Source organism: Dendrobates tinctorius, unplaced genomic scaffold (assembly GCF_039654945.1).
Source record: "Dendrobates tinctorius isolate UK_male_01 unplaced genomic scaffold, ASM3965494v1 ptg000009l, whole genome shotgun sequence".
NCBI classification, from domain to species: domain Eukaryota; kingdom Metazoa; phylum Chordata; class Amphibia; order Anura; family Dendrobatidae; genus Dendrobates; species Dendrobates tinctorius.
The window spans coordinates 6,375,867-6,396,899 of NW_027361677.1; the positions used below are offsets into that span (position 1 = coordinate 6,375,867).

At 41.8% G+C, this 21,033-nt stretch overlaps 1 protein-coding gene across 4 annotated transcripts in view; it reads left to right on the forward strand.

Annotated features, from left to right (window-relative positions):
• Positions 1–21,033, forward strand: part of CMIP (c-Maf inducing protein) — a 139,146-nt gene that overhangs the window by 68,908 nt on the left and 49,205 nt on the right. For all 4 annotated transcript variants that reach the window (XM_073582518.1, XM_073582523.1, XM_073582525.1 and 1 more), the window contains exon 4: positions 18,347–18,508. In XM_073582518.1, the coding sequence (XP_073438619.1) occupies positions 18,347–18,508 (162 nt within the window). The remainder of the gene's footprint in view (positions 1–18,346; positions 18,509–21,033) is intronic.

Consider the following 21,033-nt stretch of genomic DNA (forward strand, 5'->3'; position numbering starts at 1 on the left):
AACCCCTCAAATACCTGGTTAAATGGACACAAACCTGTTTAATGCTCATTTATAGTGGAAAGTTTACACCATGGTTAATTGCTGTCATTCTAATACTTTGTCATGGTAAGTAATTTTGATCTTGATTTAAAGGGGCTGTACAGGACTAATTTTTTTTTTTTTTTTTACTATGGGTCTAAAATCTAGCAGGCAGGTAGTTGGTAACAGAGGCAATTGCCTGCCTGTTCTACCCGCAGAGCAGTCACAGACCTCTCCTGCTGGAAATTCAGCTGCTCCATGTCAACAGAGCGGCTCTTCTTCTTTTTGCTCTGCTCTCTTGATGGGGCGTGACTGCAGACGTCATGCTGATTGACTGCCAGCTCCCCGCAGTTAGGCAGTGGGGAGCCGGACATTAATCAGCATGACATCGGCAATCATGCCCAATCGAAAGAGCAGGCGCTGCCCTGTCGGCGTGACGTCAGCAGAAGCAGCTGAATCGCCGGCATGAGCGGTCTTTGGCCTCTCAGGTACAACAGGCAAATAATAAGCAACGGCCTGCCTGTTAGTTCTTAGACCCGTGTTAAAAAAAATAGTCTTTAATAACCACATATATATATTGGAGAGCTGTCAGCATTGAGCGGAGGTGCGTCTGCCCACCCTGCTCTCCATTCATCGCCTATGGGACTGCCCTCAGCGCTTTTCTCCAGCCCCATATAGAATGAATGGAGCGGCGGTTAAGGTGCGCCATCTTGTAAATAAAAGTTCTGTGTCTTTGGTAAAAATTCCCGATCTGATGATTGGTGTGGGATTCCAGTGGTCGTACTCCCACCGATCCACCCATCACTGAATTACCCCTTTAAATGACCCCTTTAAATAGCCCATCTGCTGAATTTTCTGTAGCTTTTATCATTTAATAGTGGAAACTTGTGCTATATTATCTCAGAAGATGACATTACTGGAGTTGTGGGGGCTGAGACTCTTACCGAGGGTTTTTGTAAAATCTGGACGAGCGTGATTGAAATATGACGTAGAGTCAGAGATTCTGATTCCTGGCAATATAGTTTGTGATTAGTTTGATGTATTTAAAGGGGAACTCCACTTCTGAGCAACATCCTTATAAAGTTTCACAGTTCAACTCTCCATACATTCGTAAAGAATAATTTCCGTTTACGAAGCTAATTTCAGAGTTTGACGTTTCTGAAAAGATAGAGTATTGCATTGTGAGTGCTTAAAGGGAATGTGTTGTCAGAATTTTTTTTCTTGTGTTATGTTTTTTTTTTTTTCATAAAAATGTTTACAATTTTTTTCCCCTAGCTCAGTCTTTCAGTCTTATAGTAATCTTGCAATTTTCACACTGACCACTGGGGCTATTTTAGACTTGTTCTTCTTTCAGAAACCGTTTCCAGCAGTTTCCTTATCATCACAGACAGGATTACAATGACAGCTGATAATCCACCAATCACAATAGATGATGTCACAGCTCCTCCTCCTCCCTTCACAATGACCTTTGCACACACTTAGATGCGTCTGTACAAAAAATGCGGTCTGAATCTGTTTATTGCAGCTACTGTACATGTGAAGTTCCTGAAATATAAACTTAGAGTCTAAAAATGGCCTTAGAATCCAATGTGAAAATTGGAAGATTTCAAATTTTTTTTTTAATACAGACTGTGATATGTGAAAGAAATAGCCAAAAAATACTAAAGAAACTGATCTAAACAGATAAAACAATCTGTATAAAAAATAATTAGTAATCTTACAATATCCACACTGGACACAGGCTATTTTAAACTTATACTTACTGTTCTTTACAAAAAAAATTTTCAGCAGCCTCGTTGTCATCAGAGGCAGGATTGCAATGATAGATAACAAGTCTATACACAACTGATAACACAGGATCCACCAATCACAATAGGTGATGAGCTCCCCCTCCTTCTCACGTCACAATGACCTTTGCAGGAGCTTTGATACAAAATATAGGGCTTGAGTCAGTCTGTTGCTACTAAGTACATGTGTTATTTCCTGAAACAGCAGGAAGCAGGAGTCTACACTAGCCCCTGTGGCCAGTGTGAAAGTTGCAAGAAACATATATTATTTATTATTTATTCCATGGCTCTTTACATGTGAGGAGAGGTATACATAATAAAAAACAAGTTAAATAATCTTAACGCAAATCATGACTGGTACAGGAGCAAAGATTAACCTGCCCACGAGGGCTCACAGTGTACAATATATATTCCTATTGTTTCTGAAAATAACACAGGTACATATATTATCTCTCTCTTGCAGTTTCCACACTGGCCACCGAGGCTACTCTAGATTTCTACTTCCTGTTGTTTTAAGGAAATAACACATGCACATAGATTATAGCTCTCTTGCATTTTCACACAGGGCACAGAGGCTACTTTAGACTTCTACTTCCTGTTGTTTTAAGGAAAAACACATGCACATAGATTATAGCTCTCTTGCATTTTCACACTGGCCACCGAGGCTACTCTAGATTTCTACTTCCTGTTGTTTTAAGGAAAAACACATGCACATAGATTATAGCTCTCTTGCATTTTCACACAGGGCACCGAGGCTACTCTAGATTTCTACTTCCTGTTGTTTTAAGGAAAGAACACATGCACATAGATTATATCTCTCGCAATATTCACATTGGCCACTGGGGCTACTCTAGACTCCTACTTCCTGTTGATTCAGGAAATAACACATGTACATTAACAGCAATAGACTCATTTATTATTTTTATTAATAAATAGTCAAAATAAAAAAATACATTTATCATGATTTAAATAATAGGTAATTTTCTGATGGCGTATTCCCTTTTACGAATGACTGATTACGAGAAGGTTGGGATGAATGATGGAAAATGATTAAATCTGTATACTGTAGTAAAGCGAGCATGTCAGCTCTTGTGTAGCTGTAAATATTCATTATTCTGCCAGCACTGGAGGCTGCCGAAGGCTTTAGGTCTCCGGCAGTGCGCAAACAGGAAGCTGTGTACCATGACCAATCAGGTAGTCGCTAAAACAAGGCATCATTTAGTATGGTAATTATATAAAGTTCTTTTCAAATGGGTGTTATCAACTGTCTAATGAACCTTTGCCCCTCTACTCTGTAATTATCAGCAATTTCTGGATTCCGAGAAGCCAAGATCTGACATCACAGTGTCCTAAACACAATCTAAAATTGTCACCTCGCCCTCCTGAATTAAACAGTAATTCTTTCTCTGCTAGGAACCACTCTGTAACTCTCTCGTTTGCCTTTACCTGTCTCACGGTTTGTGGTTATATCTATTTCTACAGAAAATATTGGTTTCCACAAACTGAGCCTTGGGAAAGTTGATTTGCGTGATGGAGTTGAGCTGTAGCATCAAACATGGTGGCAGGAGCGATGGCGGTGTTGTGTCTAGTACTGCAGGAAAGGTGTTGGTGGGTTTATTGGCTGTTCATTGGGATTCCCTTGACTAGAGTTTCGCTGATTGATCATACGGACTTCTTATTTTTTTTTTTTAGGGTGAATTTGCCAATAATCTAATATAACAGCCCACCAGTCAACACTGGTGGCAGCTATTTTGGGATGAAACCATAACAGTTAGATCAAAGTGGGCTAGTTTATCCTATGAATGATTATTGTCCGGTTTGGTGAATGGTGATGAGCGAACGTGCTTGGATAAGGTGTCATCTGAGCATTCTCATATGCTAATCGTGTGTCTTCGGCATGCTCAAAAAATATGTTGGGAGTCCCCGAGGCTGCATGTCTAACGGTTGTTTAACAGCCACAAGCTGTTAAACATACGTTTCGAGCATACTGAAGACACTCAGAACACAAGGATGCTCAGTCAGGACATTCGTTCCTTTCAACTTATCGACCATTTTGTTATTGTTCAAAGCAAAAAAAGAAAAGGTCTTGGTCTGATCTCCTATGACTGCATCATCAAAAAAAATCCAGTGTTGTCCAACGTGGCTTGGAAAGTGTTTTGAGGCCAATGATTGTTCACCGGCCCATTTTCACCTAAGATGTATGGGGCCTTAAGCCTCAGGGTTTACACTATTGTCGACAATGAGCTTTCCTTGGATCTTCCGATAATAAATCTGTGTAAACAGGCTGCCAATCGACCAACATAGAAGATCATCTAAAGATCTAAGATCATCCCACATGATCTTTCTTTGAGCGGAATATTTTGCTTTGGTAAAAAGAGTATAGTTCTCGGCAGCACATAGTTCTATGACAAGCTGTCGAGAACAATGACAGCCTAAGCGAACCCACCATCGGGTAAATGGCGAGAAACCCTCTCCTTTGTAACGGCCACAGGCCACATTCCGAAGGAATGGACCATTTGCATCGATTGGCACCAATTCTAGTGTAGAGTCATACATCTTGGATGGAAGAAGGTTGAACCATGGAATCAATGAATGAAAGGTGAACAATCATTAGACAGACTCATCCGTAAACCTTTCCTCCATACTGACCACACTGATGACACCAAGTGATATACAGTCTTGCTTCGAAAAGTTCTGGGAACCTTCTTTCCGAAAGAAAACTTTTGCGGACAGGGACTCTTGTACAATTTTTGCTTAGCAAATTATCGTATGATGATGGCCTGAAATCGGTTGGCTGTAAGAACGTTTCAATTTCACCCCATGAATGAATTTTCTAGTTGACTTTGACCAGTTTCATCACCTTTATTTTTTTTTTTTAAATTCATGCGTGTCTGCTCCTTTAATCTAGACTGACACAGAGCTGAAAAAATCTTTGATCTCAGGTAGACAATGCACCTAGACATTTGCTGCTTGAGAATATAAATAGGAACTTTTTTACGCAAACGCCAAAATACTTGTACATTGTGATCACAATCAATCTGGAGTTCTGAAGCAATGTTCAAAGAAGTGGAGGAGGTGTCGGTGTGAGCTGGCTACGTTGGTTTGCCAGCTAATTTTTCAGTGACGCCTGGCTTTGAGCTATTGTGTGCTATGACCTCATGAAGATGGCCACTCTCTTTTAGATGATCTTCTTGTACTCCTTCAAAAGTCAATTAGATACTGGACTTATTGTCCAAGAGCGCCATTCATTTCTTCTGATATATTGCTAGGAAGAAAAATGGACTCAAGATAGCTGTCGGCTGACCTCTATTCCTTCCAGCTCCGCTATAAACATGCACACTCGCTTCAGCATAATAGCATTCATGTTTTTTCGGGAACATGAAGATCTTTCTGGCAAGAGGACTATAGGTTCGATCTTGTTGAAATACAACATACTCAATTCTTCTCTACCTTACACGAAAATTGGCTGGTTCAGATAACAGCCAAATAAAAAGATCTCTAAACTTCTAAAGAGCCATCAGAAGGGCTGAAAAAGTATCTGTAAATCTGTCACATGGATCCAGTATATAAATGATGAGCTGATATGGAATAACCAAAAATATGGGGATATTGATGAGAATGTAGTTACGGTGCTAGTACAGTTGTGGCCAAAAGTATTGACACCCCTGCAATTCTGTCAGATAATACTCAGTTTCTTCCTGAAGATGATTGCAAACACAAATTCTTTGGTATTATTATCTTCATTGAATTTGTCTTAAATGAAAAAACACAAAAGAGAATGAAGCAAAAAGCAAAACATTGATCATTTCACACAAAACTCCAAAAATGGGCCAGACAAAAGTATTGGCACCCTCAGCCTAATACTTGGTTGCACAACCTTTAGCCAAAATAACTGCGACCAGCCACTTCCGGTAGCCATCAATGAGTTTCTTACAATGCTCTGCTGGAATTTTACACCATTCTTCTTTGGCAAACTGCTCCAGGTCCCTGATATTAGAAGGGTGCCTTCTCCAAACTGCCATTTTTAGATCTCTCCACAGGTGTTCTATGGGATTCAGGTCTGGACTCATTGCTGGCCACCTTAGAAGTCTCCAGTGCTTTCTCTCAAACCATTTTCTAGTGCTTTTTGAAGTGTGTTTTGGGTCATTGTCCTGCTGGAAGACCCATGATCTCTGAGGGAGACCCGGCTTTCTCACACTGGGCCCTACATTATGCTGCAAAATTTGTTGGTACTCTTCAGACTTCATAATGCCATGCACACGGTCAAGCAGTCCAGTGCCAGAGGCAGCAAAGCAACCCCAAAACATCAGGGAACCTCCGCCATGTTTGACTGTAGGGACCGTGTTCTTTTCTTTGAATGCCTCTTGTTTTCTCCTGTAAACTCTATGTTGATGCCTTTGCCCAAAAAGCTCTACTTTTGTCTCATCTGACCAGAGAACATTCTTCCAAAACGTTTTAGGCTTTTTCAGGTAAGTTTTGGCAAACTCCAGCCTGGCTTTTTTATGTCTCGGCGTAAGAAGTGGGGTCTTCCTGGGTCTCCCACCATACAGTCCCTTTTCATTCAGACGCAGACGGATGGTACGGGTTGACATTGTTGTACCCTCGGACTGCAGGGCAGCTTGAACTTGTTTGGATGTTAGTCGAGGTTCTTTATCCAACATCCGCACAATCTTGCGTTGAAATCTCTTGTCAATTTTTCTTTTCCGTCCACATCTAGGGAGGTTAGCCACAGTGCCATGGGCTTTAAACTTCTTGATGACACTGCGCACGGTAGACACAGGAACATTCAGGTCTTTGGAGATGGACTCGTAGCCTTGAGATTGCTCATGCTTCCTCACAATTTGGTTTCTCAAGTCCTCAGACAGTTCTTTGGTCTTCTTTCTTTTCTCCATGCTCAATGTGGTACACACAAGGACACAAGACAGAGTTTGAGTCAACTTTAATCCATGTCAACTGGCTGCAAGTGTGATTTAGTTATTGCCAACACCTGTTAGGTGCCACAGGTTAGTTACAGGTGCTGTTAATTACACAAATTAGAGAAGCATCACATGATTTTTCGAACAGTGCCAATACTTTTGTCCACCCTCTTTTTTATGTTTGGTGTGGAATTATATCCAATTTGGCTTTAGGACAATTCTTTTTGTGTTTTTTCATTTAAGACAAATTAAATGAAGATAATAATAACAAAGAATTTGTGTTTGCAATCATTCTCAGGAAGAAACTGAGTATTATCTGACAGAATTGCAGGGGTGTCAATACTTTTGGCCACAACTGTATATCTGCATTAGTGAGAAGGGTTTTCACCATTATTACGTGGAACTGGTGAACTTCTTGAGTGTTTTGTAGAAGTACTCCAAGAATTAACAATGTACGGTAATAAGGTTTTTTTTCCATTTTCTCTAAAATTTCTATAAGCCAGGTTTATGCATTTTCTTCTGGCTAGATGCCTTGGTTGACTTTCTAATTTCGGGCCTCCGTAACTGTTGCCATTTTTGCAGTTTATTGGTAGATGTTTCTCCATTGTTTGTTATACCCGTTCTTCTGACCAAGTTGGTCTTCACCTACCATAAATTTAGACTCAATGGCTTTCTCTTGTTCTTTGAGCACTGGAAACCTCCACCAATACATGAAGATCCTCGGACAAGTGTTACTTACATATTGCCAGCCATCTATTCCTCAGTAGGCCTCGCTAATTATGATCGCAAGTGAATTAGCAATTGCTATGTTCTTCAGTGACCACACTTGGAACAAATTTGTTTTTCTTGCAGTTGCAGAATAAAGGTTTAGTTACACAGATTAAGGTTTGGTCTGGCGTGTGACCAGGAACCTCGGTCTTAGAATTACAATAGCTGGAGGAAGCACATGGAGAAAGGGAGAATACTCTGAGCTCAGAATCCTTTGTGAAAGTCAGAGGAACTAGTGTCTGTACCACTGTATTCGATCACACAAAAATTGAAGCCAAGACATCTTCTGATGGCCATCATGTTATGGATACATAGAGTCACATGCATTGTGGGGGCTACGTTTTGCCATGTAATCCAGGGTGTAGGACCTTGGATCATCGGTGCTGCAGCGTATGCTTGATGTGATAAGAGCAATTGGTAAGGACTTGTATAAGATTCATAGTGCACCAAGCGTTTCAATGCTTTAGCAAATGCACTATTAATGAAAACCTTAAAAGAAGAAATTGCTTCTCAAATGTGTCTACTTAGGTTATGCTCATCACATCAAGAAAACCATCCAGCACCAATGATTTTGGACACCAGATTCCTCTTAAAGACTTGATTTAAATAGTAGGTCATTTTTTGATGATGGCTTCCTTCTAACAATGGATCTCCATTCCCAATGCAACAGTTACTGTTTATTAGCAGTGATGAGCAAACATGCTGGGATAAAGTGTTATCAGAGCATGTTTGGGTTCTAACCCAGTTTCTTCATTGTACTCGGAAAAAATATGTTCGAGTCCTCATGGTTACATGTCTCCCTGCTGTTCAACAGGGATTGCCTGTTTGACATTCCCAAACTTAAAGGTTTCTTCTTGTGCCTCATCGAGCTATCAATCTCTATCAAGGATTGATCTTGCCTTATGTAATTCTCATATTACTCCATGAATTTCCAAAGTTGAATATCTTCCTAGATCTCTATCGGATCACTCTCCCCTCTGGTTACAGTGGCTCATTAAGATCCAGGTATTCAATAGGTTGGAAACTTAATCCATTCTGGCTTAAAATTATTAATTGCACTATCATTAGGGAGAAACTTGGGGAATGCTTTGAAATCAATTCCAGCTCTGCCCCTAATAATGTGATCTGGGACACTTTGAAGGCCTTTTTATGGGGGTTACTGGTCAGAGAGATTAAACTGTTAAAAAATAATTTTCAGAAAAGAGGTGTTGAATTGGAAAGTAAGGTATGAGAAACCAAAACATTGTTCAACCAGGAGAATAGAAAGCTTTGGAAAGAGGCCCCCAAACAGCATATGAGGAGGGAAAAACTACTGGTGCCTACCAAAATGGCCCAAGTTCAATTTGTATTCGTCTAGGGTGAAGATCTTGTTAGAGTTTTGATCTTTTTAGATGATCAAGGCAAGGCTGCCCTTTGTCCCCCTACTTTTCACTATTGCAATAGAACCTGCCTATATCATTAGACAACACCCGGGTGTTAGGGGCTTTAAGTATGGTGGCAAAAAGGAATGGATCGCCCTGTATGCGGATGACTTGTTGTTTCTTGGCAATTTGAACATCTTTCTCCCAGTAATAATGGGTAGAATTTCTAAATTTGGGGTATTTTCTGGTCTAAACATTAATTGGTTGAAGTTGGTTTTGCTCCCGCTGGATAATAATGTACCGTACATCTTCAACCAAATTAATCTTTTCGAAATCCCGGTGGTGCAAAAGTTCAAATACCTAGGTAAGGTTAATGACTACATCCCTTTAAACCTGAATCCTCTGGTAGTTAAGTCAAGAAGTAAACTTGGAGCCTGGAGTAAATTGCCTCTCCGCCCTTAGATGAACAAACCTCATTAAAATGTGCCTCATGCCCCTCTGTAGTCTATGCTCTCCATACTTCTCCCCTTTGGATCCCAAAGTATTGGTATAATTAAATGCATAATATCTTCTGGGACTTGGTCTGGAAAAAAAGGTGTCTCTAGAATATAGCTTGAAAAATTACAGTTGTCCAAGGGTCAGGGTGACTTAGCCCTTCCTAATGCATGTGGGTATGTTCTGGCCTTTCAGCTCCACTATTTCTGGGGCTGGGCCATTGGAGAACACTATGGATGCCGGGGCTGTGGTACTGAAATACCTGGGGAGAGGGGATAATATTTTGGAACTTCTAGAGCCAAATAAACTCCCAAAGCCAAATCCAGAAACATCCCAACCTTGACCCTGATACATAAAGTGTGATGGACCTGTAAATAGCTGTGGGTTATGGGGGCCTACTCTAAATATACTCCTTTGTGGAATAATCCAGGCTTGAGGGAGCTTTGTCATCTAGAAGGGTTTGGGGAATGGAAGAAACAAGGTCTGAAATATTTATATCAGTTATATTTGGACAGACACTTCTGTACGTTTGGGTCCGGTTACGGAACTACAATAAGGGCCCAAGAAAGTATATCTGATCTCACTGTTTCTTGCATCGGGCTTCTGGACAATGTTGTACAAGTAAACGCAACTCGAGGCCTATCTTTGCTATTTAATATTTTAGTTGACCCTATGGTTTTGATCAGGTCTAGGATGGGAAAGCGATATAGGTCACATTTCCCCTGAAGAATAAGAATGCATTTTGGAATCAACTGGAAAGGTGTCTATTAACATGTCCCCGAGAAGATCCCAATTATTTCTTATCAATAGAGCATATAGGACTCCCAAAATTATGCTTAAAATTCATCTCAGATTGGATGATCAATGTCCAAAATGAAGCGAAGAAGGGGCAAATGTAGTCACTATGTTCTAGTCATTGTTCTTGGCGGCATGTTGTCCTATGAAAACAGAACATGTCCTGCCGTGGACATTGATGATCTATGTGCAAAGAACGATCATATTAATCTGTTCTCACGGAAGTCTAAACAGGCTTGTGTTGGTACTAGATGTGATAAGATGCCCTTAGAGGTCTTGTGAAGTCCATGTTTTGTCAACACAAAGGGGCAGCTGGTTTTATATTTCTGGCTGGGCGTTGGAGTAAATGTGATGCCTTGTCCATGCGTGCACGAGTGGAAAATACACTTGGCCTCTTTAGAATTGTAATTCCTGTAAGCCTGTGTCTTTTAAGGTCTTTTGTAGCTTTGCAAACACGAAGGCTCGGAAATGTTCCTTATACCGTAACTCCCAAACCAAACACCGAGATACTTCCTGATGCAGAACTGAATCACCGAACAAACTGAGGTTTAGAAGCAACGCTGAATTTCTTCCAGCCTCCATCACTATTTCGTAGGCTGTTCTTCTTCATGCACAAATCACTCCCAGCTGCATGTGCTTTTCAAGCTATTGTAATTCTAGATCCAAGGCCTCTGGTCATGCGCCAGACCACGCATTAATCTCTGTAACTAATGGCTACGTGCATGTGCTGAAGGCCTCAAACACAAAGGGATGGAAGACATGCACTAGATGAGGAAGGAAACAAAAGAATTACGTACTTCTTCTATCGTATATATAAATGGGACCAGACAACACATTACCCACCAGGTCCCCGCTAGTATTCTGCAGAGAATCAATATGACTTCCATGGTTATAAACTTAAAAAAAACAAACAAGCAAAACATATTAGAAGGCTGGCCAGATTGGTGGAAAAGGGGTCTAGGGTGGGGCAGTATGGTGGCTCAGTGGTTAGCACTGTTGCTTTCTAGCACTGGGGTCTTGGGTTCAAATCAAGGACAACATCTCCAAAGAGTCAATATTTTCTCCCTGGGTTTGTGTGGGTTTCCTAAGTTTACACCCAAAGATATACTGATAGTGAATTTAGATTGTGAGCCCCAATGGGGACAGTGATGATGTTTGTAAAGTGCTGTGGAATTAATGGTGCTATAGTGAGCATGATAAATAGTAAAAGGACAGTTGCTGATTTGGATTTGGGTAGGAGGAAGTGGGTGATCATGCTGAAAACCACTTCCGAGTCATTGCTTTTATCTGAAAAGCAAAGTAAATATTCTTGAGCTAGAAGATGCTATTTATTAGTGGTGATCTGGCAAGGTGAACCAAACCGGGCACTAGAATATGCACTATGCAACACTCTAGACTCTTTATTTAAGGAATTTTGTTTGTGTGGACATGGACCAATAAGGAGAAATACGACCCTCCCCCATCACTAAACTAAAAGGGCTACCTCATATCGTTGTGTTTCACTCTGTCACTTAATTTAAACATTGGTGGTCCCACAATACAACTTGTTAGGCTCATGGTCCGGTTGGGCACACGGACCACAGATGTCAGTGCAGCAGGCAGGTGCGGCATGCGGTATACAGGAAGCTGGAAGAATGGGTACTGGAGACCTCAGGCAGACAGGATACTGGGAAGCTGGTAGCAGAGGCACTAGAGACCTCAGGCAGACACGGTATCGGGAATCTGATAGCAGGGGTACTGGAGACCTCAGGCAGACAGGATACTGGGAAGCTGGTAGCAGGGGTACAGGATGCCGCAGGCAGACAGGATACTGGGAAGCTGGTAGCATGGATACTGGAGGCCTCAGGCAGACTGGATACCGGGAAGCTGGTAGCAGGGGTACTGGATGCCGCAGGCAGACAGGATATCGGGAAGCTGGTAGCATGGGTACTGGAGACCTCAGGCAGACAGGGTACTGGGAAGCTGGTATCTGGGGTACTGGAGGCCGCAGGCAGACAGGATACCGGGAAGCTGGTAGCAGAGGTACTAGAGACCTCAGGCAGACAGGGTACCGGGAATCTGGTATCAGAGGTACTGGAGGCTGCAGGCAGACAGGATACCGGGAAGCTGGTAGCAGAGGTACTGGAGACCTTAGGCAGACAGGGTACCGGGAATATGGTAGCAGGGGTACTGGATGCCGCAGGAAGACAGGATACAGAGAAGCTGGTAGCTTGGGTACTGGAGACCTCAGGCAGACTGGATACCGGGAAGCTGGTATCAGGGGTACTGGAGGCCGCAGGAAGACAGGATACCGGGAAGCTGGTAGCAGAGGTACTAGAGACCCCAGGCAGACAGGGTACCGGGAAGCTAGTAGCAGAGGTACTGGAGACCGCAGCTGGACAGGATACCAGGAAGCTGGTAGCAGAGGTACTGGAGACCGCAGCTGGACAGGATACCGGGAAGCTGGTAGCTGTACTAGAGGCCTCACGCGGACAGGTACCAGAAGTCCTGGAGACCAGGAACAGGTAGTTGAAGCACAAACAAACTAAAAATCTTTATATAAGGACACAGGTGTGTTTCTTGGTAGGCCTTAGGCCTAGGTAGATGATTACACGGCAGCATGTCGGGCTACATGCAAAGACTGACAGTGGAGCACAAGAGAGTCTAGCAGACCGGGGTGAAGGGAGTAGAGCCCTGACCCAGGACAGGTGTGTATTGTAACAGTCCTGTTCTTTACGGATACCATCTCCTGACATAGCTCTATGATGTGTCAAAACTTTAAGAATATGTGATACATGGCGCCCTATATCTATACCGGCATAGTAATAACTATTCATCTTGTTTTGATGCCAGATCAGTTCAGTCATGTGCATTTCCTATAAGTGTGGATGGACACGGTTGGTCAATGAATAACTAACTTATTATCTGAGGGTGTTCTCGGTATTATAGTGTAGATGGGTATCTGGGTAGGCATCCATGACAAAACCAGGCTTGTGTTCAGTACATTAATCCTCTGGCATGGCAACAAGTGTTGTACATATATTCTAATCTTAATCGTGTTTCCTACTATCTTTCTAGAAAATCTTGTAGGCGCACGTGCACGAAATCAGGTATGTCCTGAAATCACCAGAAACTAGAAGTCTTGAGTTGTACTAGCAGCTCAATAGAGAAACAGTCAGCACAAAATGAATGTCCAAATCAAGCAGAGGCGCTCGGTGCACTCTCAGCGTGGCCAAACAGTTCAGTGCAACTTTCCACCTAATTGTGTTCCATCTATTGCCACTTTTTCATCTTTTCCTGGAAAACATGGGTGACCATATGTGGAAACTCTTGAGAAGTGACACAGAGCCTCACAAATATTCTCTTTTCTGCCCTGCCCATTTCCACAAGACATGCTCCTTAATTTAAATTACAAGTAGAAAATATGACCCCATTCATCATGTCCTAAAGAAGAAGAATACAAATTCCAGGCTAGATGCAGCAGATATTACTCTTCCTCATTTCTTGCAGCTTGTAAACTTCTTTGCTTTTGGGAGGCACCACAATGCTCTGATGCTGGTCCCGAAATCGGGATGTTGGTTGTGGCAGTGCACTCTGCACCTGCGATATTCGCTTGCTCTTCCATGAGGTTTTCCAATTTTTGCCAGTTTTTGAGTCAGGATATTTGCTATGGCAATGCTCAAGAGTGGAGAGGACTGTGAAACTAGGAGAGGAGATAATTTTCTCAGGACATGCTCTGCAACTAGGAGATTTGCTTGCTCTTCTAGGAGTTTTTCTGTTTTTTTTTCTGGTCCCCGAGTCAGGATGTTGGCCATGGCAGAACTCAGGAAGAAAAAGTAGAGGTGAGTATTTTGTTAGGGCATGCTATACCCGGGAGATTAGCTTGCTCTTCCAGTAGGTCTTCCAATTTTTGCTGGTTCTAGAGTTGGGATGTTGGCTGTGGCAGTAGCCCGGAGTGAAGAGGACCTGGAAATGAGGAGCGGTGAGTACTTTGTTAGGACATGCTATACCTGGGAGATTTGCTTGCTCTTCCAGTAGGTCTTCCAATTTTTGCTGGTTCTAGAGTTGGGATGTTGGCTGTGACAGTACCCCGGAGTCAAGAGGACTTGGGAATGAGGAGCGGTGAGTACTTTGTTAGGACATACTATACCTGGGAGATTAGCTTGCTCTTCCAGTAGGTCTTCCAATTATTGCTGGTTCTAGAGTTGGGATGTTGGCTGTGACAGTACTCCGGAGTCAAGAGGACTTGGGAATGAGGAGCGGTGAGTACTTTGTTAGGACATACTATACCTGGGAGATTTACTTGCTCTTCCAGTAGGTCTTCCAATTTTTGCTGGTTCTAGAGTTGGGATGTTGGCTGTGGCAGTAGCCCGGAGTGAAGAGGACCTGGAAATGAGGAGCGGTGAGTACTTTGTTAGGACATGCTATACCTGGGAGATTTGCTTGCTCTTCCAGTAGGTCTTCCAATTTTTGCTGGTTCTAGAGTTGGGATGTTGGCTGTGGCAGTAGCCCGGAGTGAAGAGGACCTGGAAACGAGGAGCGGTGAGTACTTTGTTAGGACATGCTATACCTGGGAGATTTGCTTGCTCTTCCAAGAGGTCCTCAAATTTTCCAGGAGATTCCTTGTTGCCCCACAACACATGAGTGCCTTTTTATTTTCCTGGATGGGCATCCAGCTTTCTTGGTTCACCAACTGTTATATATTCCCACTTCTATTTTACTGCATTACTAGACAGATTTGCCATTCAGGACTCTAGGAGAGCTGGTGGGAGCTTTAATGGCGTTTTTTTCCCCCAAACGTGTAAGAAACTTTTACAATAGTTTTATGTTGTTTTTTTTGTTGTTTTTTTTGGAGAAAATGCCAGTACTTTTTGATTGTAGGAGGCACTGCTCTATAAATAACAGGTGGAGTGGCACTCAGTGAAGCAGATCATTGCTCTTACGAGTCAACAGTGAATAACGTCGTTCTACCCGGGAACAGAATAAAATCTATTCCTGCAATGTCTGGCTGCGCGATGTTTGCCTGCTCTGTTGTAAGGTGATCGCTCCTCTAGAATGAATGACTCTCAGGCTAGGAAATTATACAGATAAGGTTTTTTTTTTCTCATCATCACGCGATTCGGCATGTGACAGCAGGGACCACAGCAACCAATGAAACCAGCAGAGCCATTTTATAAGATGCAGATCTTTCAACGCTGATCAAACATTTTTGGGTGAAGGCGGAGAGCGGCATTTTATTTGGTTTTGTCCTGCTAATCGGTGAACGGGAGCTTTTGTAGGTCCCTTTTGCATTGCCTGAAATAAGAGAAAATCCGGAGAACGTATCCGCAGCCTGTCTGGTAAGAAATCATTTTCTGGTGGGAATTTTAACCAGTTCATTTGCAGTGGGAAGTGATTTTTTTCCATATATGAGGGGCGCACACTTGCATTCTTGGCATCATATTTGGCATTGACTTGAGATCTTGGTAGCCAAAGTTTCCATTCTCCTCTTCTTTTAATTTGATCTAGCTCATAGATATTGCAGGTTTTTACGCCTGCATAGTGTAGATATCAAACACAAAGGGGGTCATCGGCAACAGTAAGACAGATGTCGCGGAGATGAATTCATTGTTTAACTCTTGATAAGCTTGATTTTTGCATCGTTTTGGGGGTAGAATCGGGTGCCTCATAGGACAACTCCCTTATATTGCAGGTTCCCCCGTATTTAGCAGATCACTGGGGTATTGTAGCAGAGTAAATATCCTTCTGCAAGGAATACAAAGCACTGCATGGCATCCGTTGAATCTTGTGGACACCTTCTAGAATTGGGCACGGCTTTATACAGTCTAGAACTGACTTTACTAACAGCCCCAGACTTCACGATTATCACCACGACTGCTCTTGTGTAGACTTTCCTTACATTCCCAATTGAGACGGTTGACTCTGGCCTTTAGAGTGTCTAGGTATATCCTTGGGTCCTTTAATTTCATGACACTAGTACCGCATGGACAACATGGGATGTGGTTGCAGATGATGTAGGCGGACCAATGATAACATTATCACCTATTTTAGGAAAATGTAACATTCCATCTGCATTGTTTAAGATTGTGCCCTGCAGTCTAAAGACTAAAATATGGAAACCCTCTGATTTCTTGATAAGGGCATGCGTTCATTTAGTTATATGTCAAAATGCCGTAGACTAACATGAACAAAGCACTGCATGCCATCTGTTGAATCTTGCGAACACCTTCTACCCTCTATAATTTATACAGTATGTCCGCCAGAAGTCTAGACCTCACTTTACTAACAACCCCAGACTTCACGAATATCACCACGACTATTCTTGTGTAGATTTTTCTTCAATTTCCAATTGAGAAGGTTGACTCTGGCCTTTAGGGTGTCTAGGTATATCCTTGGGTCCTTTAATTTCATGACACTAGTATTATTATTATTATGCATTTATATAGCGCCATTTATTCCATGGCGCTTTACATGTGAAAAGGGGAAATATAGACAAGTATAGTAAACATGTTTAAGACAAGGGACACACAAGTACATAAGGAGAGGGGACCCTGCCCGCGAGGGCTCACAGTCTACAAGGGTGGGTGAGGATACAGTAGGAGAGGGTAGAGCAGGTCGTGCGGTGGTTCAGTAGACCGAGGATCATTGCAGGCTAGTATCACCTAGACCATTGTTCCCCAACTCCAGTCTTCAAGAGCCACCAACAGGTCATGTGTTCAGGATTTCCTTAGTATTGCCCAGGTGATAATTGCATTACCTGGACAGACAAGCATTTCATCACCTGGGCAATACTAAGAAAAACCTGAAAATGTGACCCGTTGGTGGCTCCTGAGGACCGGACATGGGAAACACTGACCTAGACAATATGAGATGTGGTTGCAGATGACGTAAACGGATCAATGTTACTTGTCTGCCACATTATCATCTATTTTAGAAGAACTTCTCATTCCACCTACAATGTTAAGATGGTGCCCTGCAGTCCAAAGACTAAAATATGGAAACCCTCCAATTTCTTGATAACGGCATGCGTTTATTTAGCTATATGTCAAAATGCCGTTGACTAACATAAAATGATTCTGGCAGCAAACTTGGTGGAAATCTTGTTTTCGGGCCAAAAACAATCTAAAATTTTCAAAGTAACATAAATAACGATAAAAACGATAAAAAAGTAATGTAAATGGACTCATAAAACATGCAAATTGACAGTAGAAAAATAAACTGCTTGGGTGCTCATGTCTCTGTATCATTTAATTATGTTGTACCAGGCTTATTTTTCATGTGATGTATGTGCCAGCCACGTCTGAATAGTCATCGAGTGCCAAGTAAGCTCCCATAGAGACATGTCGTATGCCTTTTATCGCTCATCCGGGTTCACTTAATTTCATTGCTCCAAAATAGCTACTTTTTTCATGAAGATCTGTTTCTTTAATCCTTTGTTCCTGGCATACAACTTCTGGATAATCCATTAGCTCAAAAATGTTGAACTTGGCATGAAGCACAATGAGAACGTGAATCATTGAAGGTTGTTCTAGGTACTGTCCTACAAAAGAACAGCACCACACCAGTCCACTGGTTATTTGTTTTATTGCACTTCAACCCCATTCACTTCAAGGCAATTGAGCTCCAATTCCAGACACAACCAATGAACTCTTTAGCACTTTTTCTCGTGTTTTTTTTTTTTTCTAAATGTAAACTTAGTATCTGCTCTAATTGGGGTTGCTCCACTGATTCTGGAATAGTTCTTTTTTTTTCTGGGCCCCTCCTTTCCGAAGTTATGCCCACTGAAAGTAAAGATGCAAAGTTTCCCTTCAACCAACAAGTTGTATAACACAAAAGTTCTTCGTGGGCGTGGCTGTGTTTTGATTGGCCAGCGTCAGGGGAGAAAAAGGCCAATGCCCCAAAAAAAAGGCCAAGGGCATACGCCCAGTTGGTTGAAGGGAACATTTGCTCCATTACTGGAGGCATAACTTTGGAACAAAGGGGCACAGAAAAAAAAGAAAAACTGTTCCAGAATCAGTGGATCAGTGTCAATTTAAAGAGATACCAAGTTTAAATAAAAAATCCAGTGAAAAGTCCTATTTAGTACGAAGTGTGCACATATTCTATGGCTTCTGAAGATTTTCTAAGGACCATGGTCTCAGAATTAATAGAAAGTGAAATGAGCATTGGATATGAAAAATGTAGAATATTAGGTGATTTATGACAAATGTGTAATTTTATCTTCTAGAAAAAGATCTACAAGTACAAAAAGGTTCTGAGTAACCCGAATCGTTGGGAGGTTGTACTGAAGGAGATTAGATCCTTGGTGGATATGGCACTGACATCCCCACTGCAAGATGACTCAATCCACCAGGCACCACTAGAAATTGTCTCCAAGTTACTATCAGAGGTAAGCCGTTACCCCGTTACTTTACTCAGCCTTGTGTCCATCTATTCTACGTGCTAGCAGATGGCAGGCTATGTCAGCCTGTTGTTTGCCTCCCATTCACAGTAATCTGCTGATGGATACTCCGGGCAACTAAGAGGAATTTGTTTTTGTTTTTTTTAATTTTTGCATAATTTTATTTTTTTTCTATGTAATATAAGAGCAATATTATTTAGGAGGAGAGACCCTGATTCCAGCAAAGTATCACTTACTGGGCTACTTGTTGCTGTTTCAATACAACCACTGTTTAATTAGCAGGAGATTATCGCTAGAGGACTAGGTGTCGTTCCTCCTAGTCCAACCCTCCCATCACCACTGATTAAGCTACTTACTGCCTATGCACAGTGGACACAGACAACCACCAATCAGTGTTGTGGGCGGGGTTATCTATTTTCTGCCTATGCACTGTAAGGCACCAATCAGTGTTGTGGGTGGAGTTCTGCCCAGAAAACCGTGAGTTTATCAATCAGCCCATCATTGGAATAATCGGAATTGGGCTCTCAGTCCCTAAATCATGCTGCTTTCAGATTTCATTGCAAAAACTTGGTGACTGATTCCCTTAAAGAAGCTGTGGAATAATACCAAACTTTTCAATCAATGCCTTCATTGCCTGGGGATCTGAGTGTCCCCTAGAGACCTTGGTTTCCATCCAGATGAATATGACGTTCCTCTAAGATTCAAGCTCTTGGAACAAGACCAAACTAAGAGTTTCCAAAGAACGTAAATGTAAGGATTGAGAAACGGTGGTTAAGGTTAAGTACTCAAAAAGGAAATGTTTTGATCACTGTCCGCCTGTAAACCTATTCAAGATCTGAAATTTATTGAGCACAAAGAAATCAGACCAAATGGTGAAGAGCGCGTGATATGCTCTTGTGTTCTTCTCGATAACCGGTAGTGTCACCAGTCATCCACCAGTGACCGCATTATCCTCTAGTAATATCGTGACTCATTCCTATAAATCTGTCAGTAAAATAAATGTCCTTAGTTCTTTGTAAAACACACACACACAAAAAAGTTTGCCCTATCGAGGAAGAAGCATTTTAATATGCTTGGCACAATTAATTTTGTACACAATGATGTGTCCAAAGAAAGGAACAATTTGTTTTTCTGTTCTCCATCTGGGACTGGTTGAGAATCCAACGATTTTCGTGTTAACTGAAAACACTTTAGTCTCTTCCGTTCACACTCGGTGGCAGAAGGCTGGAAAAACAATTCCTATCGAGTATTAAGCTATTTTTTTCAGAAATGTAGAGATCGTTCACATTTTAAAGACGAGTCATGATACTGTTATTGGTAAGAGAGTGAATTTAGGTGTTAGGGGGCGTTTTGTGAATCTTTTTTTTTTAAATATTGGGGGAATTTCAATTTTCCTTAAAAGTAATGGTATCAGTTGTTCTCTTTCGTAACAGAAGTGTGACAATAGGTGTGGTTTTCAGGAATATAGCTTTCCTATTGTTTGTGTGGTGAGGGTGGGACGTTTTCTCGTCAAATTTTTGCTCCATTGACCAACTAAAAACTTCTTCAGATTGCATCCTGTATTGGTTTTTAGGTCTTTAACTTGCTTTTATTGGACAACCCCTTGTTCATCTCTCCACAGGTTAGGTGATAACTAACTGATCCGTGGCGGTCCAACCACTGAGACCTGCACAGATCAGTAGAACGGGAAATTTTTATCTCCGACTAGGCACTTTTCTCTCCAATACAAAATTTAACGACAGATCAGATACCCAATCCTGCTCATTCATTATTTCTTAAAAATCCAAACACAATCGAGCGTTGGTCAAGTATGTGCACTGCCAATGGAGATAAAGGTTTCCTGCTCTGCCAATGGGTGCAGATCCCAGTGATCGGACCTCCACTGATTACCAAGGTGGTTAGATGATGACTTATTTTCACTGGACAACCCTTTTTATTCCGTTATTGTTTAGTTTCTTGCATTTAGAACATGGTTTTGGAAATTGCCACACGTTAATGCTTTTTCAGATGGAGATTTCTATCAGTCAGATCGTCTTTGGCACCGTGTGGTCATCAAAAAAAATTTTTGGGATGGATAATAACAATCTTTTCATCTTGATAAGTTAGTCAATAGGTTAGAAACTTGAAGTACAACTTCATTTGTCGTTTTGATGACCAAAAAGTTGTCATATCATAGACAAAACCTGTATACCAATTGTGGTCAACCTCCGCGTTAAGGACGTGGCCATCGACTCCATAGGAGGATGTATTTACATGGCCACATTGGTCAACTCTTCTTTTGAAGATTAAAGCCTAAAAAACAGCATCCTACATAAATGTTGATGTAGGTGTCGTCTTCTAGTGTGCGTGCCACACGGTACCCTGAAATACAGATGGCCTCTTGACCATGACTGAGACCTTACGTTGACATGTATCTACATCTTAGGTTGCTCTTTGAGATCTCACTACTTTTGATACATGGTATTCTGTGGATTGCCATGACGAGACCCTGTTTGATCTAGGCCCATGAACTA